General features: G+C 29.5%; 1 protein-coding gene across 1 annotated transcript; it reads right to left on the bottom strand.

The window, feature by feature from the left end:
- Window positions 1–5,136: 5,136 nt before the first annotated feature.
- LOC148277932 (uncharacterized) lies at window positions 5,137–9,196 on the bottom strand. Its single transcript, XM_088232156.1, has 4 exons — window positions 8,888–9,196; window positions 7,654–7,800; window positions 5,425–5,557; window positions 5,137–5,339 (listed from the first exon to the last, which is right to left on the bottom strand). Exons 1-4 carry the CDS (start codon window positions 9,006–9,008, stop codon window positions 5,201–5,203), a joined length of 540 nt encoding a protein of 179 aa, XP_088088282.1. The 5' UTR covers window positions 9,009–9,196; the 3' UTR covers window positions 5,137–5,200.
- Window positions 9,197–9,513: the final 317 nt, after the last annotated feature.

Below are 9,513 nucleotides of genomic sequence, written 5' to 3'. Positions count from 1 at the left end.
AATACTTTTTACTTTTTAGTACCTAGCATTTTCAAAATACCTTAAATTTAGAACACAATGCAAAATAAGAGAGTGGCTACTCAATCAAAAGTTTACAAATAAATAGTAGCTTATGTGTAAATATTTTAATTTTTCATATATTTTCTTGTATTTAAGAAAATACAAATGATATTTTAAAAATATTATTTGTATGAACATGTATATTCTGATCTTTCCGGCTGTTAATTACATATGTAAATTCATTGTTTTAATTAATGTAGATAATATTATATGAGTTAGGCGGCCTCCGTGGTGTAGTGGTCAAGACGCTTGACTCACAGACGGAAGGTTCCGGGTTCGATTCCCGGTGAGAACACAAAAATTAAATGTGATTTTTCTCAAGCCTGGGTGTTCTGTGATGTAATTCACCGCTGTAATTGGGCCTCCTGGCCTGTTGTGGTGCTAAAAAAAATATATAAATAAAAATATAAATAGAAATCTCCACCAACAAGCTACAGAGACTGGCTTGGTGGGATTTTAGTTTTAGTAAAACTAAGAAAATTTCAAACGTTAAAACTTTGAAAATGTATAATTACATTAATAAAATAAAAAAATTAAATAAAAGAAAGCCTTTTTTGCACATTCTGCTTTGAAAGGCGTTCACTAAAATGTTTTAATAATTAAATCTCCGTTCAAGGAAAAATTTGAAAAACAGAGATAGAAAATGACGATGTACATGCAAATATTTATGTAAGAAAGAGAAACAAGGAAGGCTACATACGAAATGAAATGCTCTCTTATGCGCGCTTGTAACGGTGTATGTTAAAAAATGTAACTTAAATAATAATAAAAAACTAAATTATACTTCGATTAGGGAGCACGTAGTAGCTCAGAAACTGGTTGGTAATTAAGTAGTGGTCAAAAACAAAGTTTTTGTATTTTCATTTTAATTATATAGTGAATAACCATTTTCACAAAGGAGTTTTCTAGCAAGTCTTCAAAAATTACCAATTGTCATAATAGAATTGAATCTACATATGAATAATACATTTTTTTAAAAATACTAACCGAAAACGTATTTATCACTGCAAACGTTAGCGTCAAATTTCATAGTTATTTAATCAATAATATTGACTTTCTCGTGTAATTGATTAATTCTATCACTTACTTAATTGTGTAAGTCAATTTTCGATTGATAAAAATTGATATTACCGATTCGAACTGACTTAAAAACAAACTATAATATTATTGTCTGCTAAAACTACAACGTACATAATTATTATATTTTACTCATTGGAATTTTTGAAAAAAATAAACACTTCAAAACATTCCGAAAATATGTCAAAGAGATTAAAAGTCACGTTGAAAAGAAAACGGTTTGATTTTTCTTAACAGTTTTTTTTCATCTTTTACCTCATATTTATTATTTTGCTAATTTATTTAAAGCCTTTTTCAAGATTTTTATTCTTAAATTTAATCTGAATTGAAATATGTTTTCTTCTCCAAGGACGTACATACTTTATAAATATATTCTTTTTCAAAATATTATTCTCCCTGGCTGGAGGCTGTTAGTGGTTGATATTTAGTCCAACTGGGGACCAAACATAACACGAGCAAGTTTTTTCTGTAGATGATTTTCGGAATAAAAATTAAATAAAAATAATTTTAAACTTATTTAGTCGATGCAATATTATAAAACTTTTCACTGGAAAGTGAGAGTTTAGTTTAACGAACATAAGAGCCGTTTGGAATGATCATAAACTCTACTCTACAAATTTATTTTGTTTCACATAGATCAATAATATATATTATCTCAATGCGTAAAAAAAAATTTATAAGTTACATTTTGTATTGTACTATTTTTCCTGGTTCTCAAATTAAAAGCGTAATTTGTAGGAAAGATTTGTTTGTTAAGTTGTTGTTTTCTATTTTAAAACACAACAGGTATTTTACATCATAAATACTACTAAATAATAAATAGCGGAATATCCAATGAATATTATTATTACGTAACCGATATTTTGTCACGTTTTTTATTTTACATAATTGAATTTAAAATCATATACGTATGTATACAGCAAATCTTTATTAAAACTCATTGATTTACGACAGCAGGACCTCGATAGTCCGAACCCCAGCTAACCCTTACACTTCGAACGACCTGAAGATGACTTACCATCGAGCCTTTTTCAAAACAGAGGTTTTTCAGAAGTAGAGATGATCAATATCTTGATAAACAATGATTATATTAATTGTCTGGAGCCTTTCACCTTTTAAGACATAGTAAGGAAAGTAATGAGCATGACAGAGAAAACGAAAAAAAATGGAGGCGTTGGAATTTGGAACCAGTTGCAAAGATTCCACGTACTCAAGCTGTGTCTGCCTTGAAGACTTACTTGGAATGGGCGGATGAAGTCGATATCTCGATTCCAGAAAAAATGCTTGGGATAAAGCGTTTTCTATGTCGCTAAAAACCACTCGTCAACTCTAAACCACTATCGTGAAATTACATGAAAAAGAGTGATCAAATAGCAATACACTTTAATAATAAAACATTTTGCATGATTAAACCATATTTCAGTTACGAAAACTTTGTTTTATTCCTAAAAATGCCTTTCAAAATATCTAAATAGGATGGGTGTTATAATAATTGGACACTCCGAATCTAATGGTCAAAAATAAGTTGACGTAAGAATTTATCTCTACCATGAAATACACACTTTTTATGTGTTTTTTCTTAAAATGAACGCATTAAATTGATTTATTTTTTACCATTATATTTAGTAGGTATGTCCAATTACTATTATACGAGTAGCACCCGCCCTACTATAAATCCGAACACTTCGTACATCCGAACAGGGTATACATTTTGGGTGTTCGAACTATCAAGGCCCTGCTGCATAAAATAATATGACTTTTTCTTATTCGTCGCATTTTAAAATCATACAAAAAAGCTTTATTTAGAATCGAAAACGGGGTTTGGTGTTCAAAAAACTTTTATTTCTATTTTTAAACGTAAGACTGATCATCTTACCTTCATGTACTAAAAATGATCAAGATACGCTGCGATTTGTATACCAGAACAGTGCCCTATGCTTTATTTGGTGCAGAAAGTTGATGATGATGATGATATTTTTATTTTTAAAATGTATTCATATTGAAATAACATGTGTATTTTTTTGAACAAAGACAATAATAAATAAAATTTTAAAAAAATATTACCGATTACGTTTAAAGAAGGTAAACAATGATTTTTTTACATTTCATTTGTTTTTTACTCGTCGGATGTTTGTATGAAATACAAGCTTCGACACCACATAACACGTTAATAAAAATGTATCGCTTTTTTAGTATTTTATAAAATCAATTGCGTAGTATTTATGGATTCAAGTATATATTTCATATTAATTTTTACTCTCGTCAAAATACCTAGTCCTAAACAAAAGTACGTATATGAAAATTGCCCTTTTTAATACGATTTGTAAGAAAATTAGAAAAACCCGTGAACTATAATGTTTAATCGTATTTGATTGATTTTGGTCTTAACAAAATATATTTAAAAAATGTAATAATCACAGGAAAAAGTAATATTAGCTTGACCTCGTTCGTTACGTATGAACAATATTTAGTAGTATAGATAAACAGAAAAAAAACATTTTAGCGTAGCAAACCTCGTACGTTTACGTAAAAACAATATTATTTATTCTTATGCTATCCTTAGGGATATCATTCATTTTCACTAACGGCGTGATTAAGTTATGGATTTTAGAAGTAGTAATCATGAATGAAAATAATTTACAAATCACATTGAATAATATAAAATTATTTAGGCAGGTACTTTATTTTTATTTCGTATTAGATCATCAGGTTAGTAATAGACATGCTTTTTAGCCCAAGTTTTACAAACTTATTTAATTTGTGTAATAATTTACCCTTATTATTAATTTGTCATTATGTTTCTGCTTTTTAACTATAGATGGCATTAAAAAAAAGAATTAGTTAGGAAATAAAACACTAGATGGCACTAAGAAATAGATATCCGTAGTTTGTGGTTTATACAGACAATATGATTTTAAACCTCACGCCAACTATTTTATTTTTAATTACAAAATTGACAAATAAAAACCCTAGATTGTTAATGAGTAAGTATTAAAATACGATAATTAAACATTATGATTGTGTTTATGAATATATTGTGTACCATTATTGAATTGGCCTCGTTTGTCTTTGCTACATAGTTTTGTTAATATAAATAAATAAATGTAATTCTTCACCACTCTTAGGTTGATAGCTGTTATTTCATTAAAAAAAAACAATTTCTGAGAAAGTTAAAGGGTCACGTGGATCACTATGTTTGCAAAAGAAGATAGGTAGGTACTTGTTTTACCTAATACTTGGTTATTTCTTTCAAAATAATTTTCCTTGTTTGTTATTTTAGAAGAGAGTTAATCTATAGTTGAACCCAATACAATACCATAATCTCTAATGAATGAAAATCTTGCAGCATTACATACTTTTATGAACTTTTCTAATAATATATTCTATAAGAATATTTCAACAATTCCATTTACTTTGTATATGCCTACATACACACATAGTTTATTGTTTTCATACTTAATTTAATAATTAGAGGTTTACATACTATGATAAGCGAGAGATTGCATCACGAAATGTTCACGTGATTTGTGGCAAGTAAACGCTTGGGTGATTTCATTAAAATAATGTAGTACCCAACTAACACAAAAACTTTATCAAACAATCGAAAAGGAAGTATTAACAAATAAAATTGTGTAGTTTTGTAACAAATAGTATTATACTAAATATCACACCTATAGTAGTATAAATTTGTGTTTGAATTTTTGACAATGTATGTAAATGGACTCTTCGCATACATACCTATTTGCTCTTTAAAAAATAAATACATGTTCATTGTGCAATATATGTATTCATAATTTATTATTTTAATTTACTTTAAAGTAAACCAATGTGGTTTTTAATCAGTGCCTGCAATAAGTACCCTCCTATTGTGACCAACAAATGTAATATTTGACCACAAGGGTGAGAACTGTTTGTAAGTGGACATTGGACATAAATGTGTAGAAAATGCATTTAATTATTTGTGGACAAGTAAGGTATTGCATACTTAATAAAAGGCCATTTTTATTTCAAAGCATATATTTTATTCAGTTTAAAGTTTAGTAAAGATAAATAATTAATCAGTTCAATGAGACTGGGAAATAGGTAAATTTGACCAGATATTCTCAATTTTGGGCAGGTTTTGTGACTGCTTCATGGGTGACTTACCCATAGAGTTAGCTGCATCTTTCAACGCAGCTGGTTTTGAGAGGCTTGCAGAAGATCTGTTTGAAAAAAAAAGAAATTATACCACAAACAACAAAGCGTAAATGTTAAGTAAATTAATTATTAAATGGTATATATACTTACTCTTGCAAGCCTCCAAAAGTTTCGAAGAGGTCATCATTAGTGCGTTTGATGTTATGGGGAGAATATCGATTGTACAGTCCCCAGATGCTGTTCATCAGTTTACTGTTGTACTTCAATGGAGACAGTTCCATTACTGGAAATAATAAAGAAAAATAAATATAACTTTTACATATTTAAATATTCTATGTTTTGTCTCCTAACTAATATTTAAAAAATTGATAAGAATTCAGGTGCATTTGTGCAATTAAGTTTGTAATTTCTAAAGTGACTGCCAACTTTTATAATTTCCACATTCTTAGGAAAGTATATTATGTACCGTCAGTGATGTACTAAACTTAAACAGACAATAATAAACAACATTTTATAATAATATTTTATGTCAGGAATGTAGCACTCTAGCATGTACCTAGGTGTATGGTGAACGGAAAAACATTGTTTTCACAAATCTAACTGCAATCTCCCATTTCCTGAAAAACTCATGTTTTGTAAGATCAATTTTTGTTATTTATGAAATTTCACAAATTTGCTGGTGTTACAAAATTTGACTTAATACTTAGAATGAGGAAGTTCAGTGGTTTATTTGATTTGTTAATAGATTATTAAACTAAGCCAAAAAAAATTGAAATATTTTCATAAATCGTTTTATCAGCGCTTTGATTTTTAAAGTTTTGTGTATAAGATATTACTGCGCATCTGGCGTTTTAAGTTCTCTTCTGCTTCTTCTCGGTCCGTTCTGCCGATTGGTCGGTTCAATTGCCGTAAACCGGAAATCTTCCACAACTCTCTTATCATTGGTTGATTCACATGAACTAGTGACGTCGTTCAAAGTAGTTAGTTTTTATTTAAAAAAAATTTTTTTTGTTCCTTTTTCAAGAAAATTTGCGGTACAATTTAATGCTCCAATTTTTACTGCGCGTAGGAAAACATTTTTAGTAGAGCTGAAGTTTCTCATTGACAAGATGCAATCAGTTTGCAAATAAATCTTCTTCTCGTTATAATCCTCTGGATTGGTTTGCACCAAGGGTCTGCATCTCCTTTGTTACTCCGGTCTGTCCTGTGCAGTCCCCATTAGCTCTTCATATGACCAGCAGCTCATATATTTGCATAAATCCTCGAGGTATTCTTGGCAGTTTAGTAGTAGTGTAGTTTGTCAGATTCTATTACCTCATGTAGGATACCCTCGCAAATTAATTAAATATTATTTAAACTTTGGAGTGTCATTGTCGCTGCGACTACGGCTTATTTTTTTTTCAAGGTGAGGTGCATATTTATTTATTTATTAACGGACATTGTCCATGTATACAATTTATAAGGTTTAAATATTACAATAAAAGAATAGTTTAAAACATTTTTTAAAAAAAGAAAGAAGCATTGACAAACATAAGGGACATCGAGACAAGATCTGGACTATTTATTTAGTGCTCGTTTAAATCGTTGTAAACTTAAACCAAAAAAGTCCAGATCTTGTCTTGAGGCTGATGATCAATGTACCCTGCATTTCGCTCTTTTTTTCTTTTTATACCGAAAATTGCCACTTGTTCCAGTAACGATGCATTAATCAAGGCTTTAATAAACTAAACATGAATTTGAAGTAAACATTATTTTTTTGTTGACTTGACATTTTTACCACAGACTTCGTATCTCTGTAATAATGCCAATCATCCATGCTACTTTTCTTAACAGAAGATGTTGCACTGATTCAATATGATTTTTCCGGTAGACATTGAAGGGAGACCAGATTACTGGTATAATGTTTGAATAGGAAACAATTACTAGTCCTAGTAGTTTTTTCTACTAAAAAGAAAATTTTAAATTCATTGTATTTTAAAGTGTTCATTATGATAATACGCCATTTGCAGAATGCATTATTTCTATGGAATATTTTGATAAAAAAATGTTTACAAATTTGATTTGAATGTTATTAAATTTTGCCATGTGTTTTATCTTTGGACTTGGATTTGAGATAGGTTAGAACAGAATATTTTGCTGTTGCCAGCATGTAATGTAGGTACTCGTAATGTCGGAGGCCAAAACTTAATGATAAGACTGATAAACCCGTTTTAAATATTTGTTTGTTGGGCACAACCCTGGTTATATTGCTATAGATAAGACATTGTTAAATGTTCATACTCAGTGAGGCAAAATCATATTATTATTCCTGATTTCTCATCAACAAATTACCAATGAAAATTCTATCATAAACATAAACATAATAATGTCTAAACTCACATTTTGTACTGAAGTACTTTTGAGAGTTATGACTCTCTGCATTAGTGATGCGTGAAAGTATCATTTTCTCTTCATTCTCTCGAATTTTCCTAGCACTGAACATTCCAGGAGGGATAGAAGACATCTTTTCTGAGTTGAAATTGCAACCTGTAAAAAAATTATACAATTTTCCATAGACTTTTTAAATATATATACATATGTATATATTTGAAGTTTACTGAATCCTTTATGGGTAGGTATTATGTAGCTATATAACTAATCGCCACTTATAACTAATTCACTCCTGACTGTTCGTCTGCAGTTTATGTCAGAACTACGGGACGCGAAACTGACTTGGGAGGACGCACAGGAGCTAGCAGCTGATAGAGATGCTTTGTGGAGACCATATGCTCCAACTAGGGAGCGAACATGGAATGATGATGAGCTATATAATTTATCTATTTTACTTATGTACATACATATGGGTATGTTTCGTGTTAAATTTATTATTATTCTAGTTGTTCTGCTTATTCTAGATCTAATTCTTGCTATTAAATTCTTGTTTTTTTATAAAATTCATGTAATTTTGCAAGTGCAGTGCATTGCATTTTTTTGTAAATGTAAAAGCCCATAAGGAGTATAAAGAAACATAATAAATAATCAGTAGCCACGACACCACAACCTGGGTCCAGTGGCTAAATTCACGGGTCAGTGGTCCAAAGGTTCGAACCCCGCTCTACCACAACTCGATTCCCATTTTCTAATAGTAAGTTATTTACAATTCATTGAAACTGGCCTCTAAAATTGAAATATTAGGGTAAATCATCAGAATGCAAATATTTCTTAAAAAAATAAATATTTGTGCTGGGTTTTTTAACTAGGCAAAATCACATTATTATATAATATGACATCTTGTTCATAATAAATAATATGTTTATTGCAGTTTTGTTTTAAATAATGCGTAATATCTAATAGAAGATTTGTGATCCATTAGTTGTAAAACTTTTGGACAAGAAAGTCCTATTTTTTAATAAGACAGTATTTCTCTTGCGGGATTATTGACATAATTCACTGAACTATGAAATCCATTAAATTAATTACCTAGAGGTATATATTTATGTACACTAATATTCAATATATACACACAATAAGATATGCATTTAAGATATTCTAAACAAAGAATGAAATAATTTATCTGTCCCTAAACTCAATTTGTCATTTTAACATCATGAAAATATCATAATATTTTTCTCACCACAGCACAAGTCAAATGTTGAGTCTATTTTAGCTTTATCTATATAGTCATACGATGAGGGATGCTTTCTTGAATCGGCAGTGATCGTTTCTTTTCCTGGATTTAAGTATGTCACCACCATTAAATTGATTTTCTTTAAAATAGTAAAAATAAAGAGAGGTTTTTGGAAGTCTTTTTTAAAGACGAAATTCAAAACTGAATTTGCAGTAAATATCACAAACAAGAACTCAGCACAGTATTTATTCACAGTAGGAGAGCGATAGGAGAGCAATGAGCAAGTAGACGACAAGAGGTCAACTCATCGACTGTGGATGGATGGCTTATCATTCTGTTTTAATAATGTACTCTATGTGTGTTTAGTGGAAATATTTACTCTTCGAATTACCCGATGCATATCACGTAATATTTCATGAAGACAACAAAATAATTAAGACAAATAAATATGTTTTTAAAATTCATGCATAAGATAATAAATGAGTCAAAATACTAAAGATACCTTTTAAACAAATAAACAAGACATGAAATTGAGCCCATATTAAATTTATTAACAAGTGGTGCAAAGGACACTGCACAAATGATTATTTTATTTATTTATTGATAGAGTACCTACCTACATTCATTATTGC

Source organism: Micrasema longulum, unplaced genomic scaffold, assembly GCF_059751315.1.
Source record: "Micrasema longulum isolate JH-2025_06_02 unplaced genomic scaffold, ASM5975131v1 h1tg000954l, whole genome shotgun sequence".
Lineage (NCBI taxonomy): Eukaryota > Metazoa > Arthropoda > Insecta > Trichoptera > Brachycentridae > Micrasema > Micrasema longulum.
This window is presented reverse-complemented; position numbering and strand designations above follow the sequence as displayed.

Coding starts and splice junctions, on each gene's coding strand:
- LOC148277932 (XM_088232156.1), bottom strand. CDS start 9,008: ATGGTGGTGACATACTTAAATCCAGGAAAAGAAACGATCACTGCCGAT. Junction 7,801..8,887: donor AACATTTGACTTGTGCTGTG/GTGAGAAAAATA, acceptor ATTTTTTTACAG/GTTGCAATTTCAACTCAGAA. Junction 5,558..7,653: donor AAAGTACTTCAGTACAAAAT/GTGAGTTTAGAC, acceptor TATTATTTCCAG/TAATGGAACTGTCTCCATTG.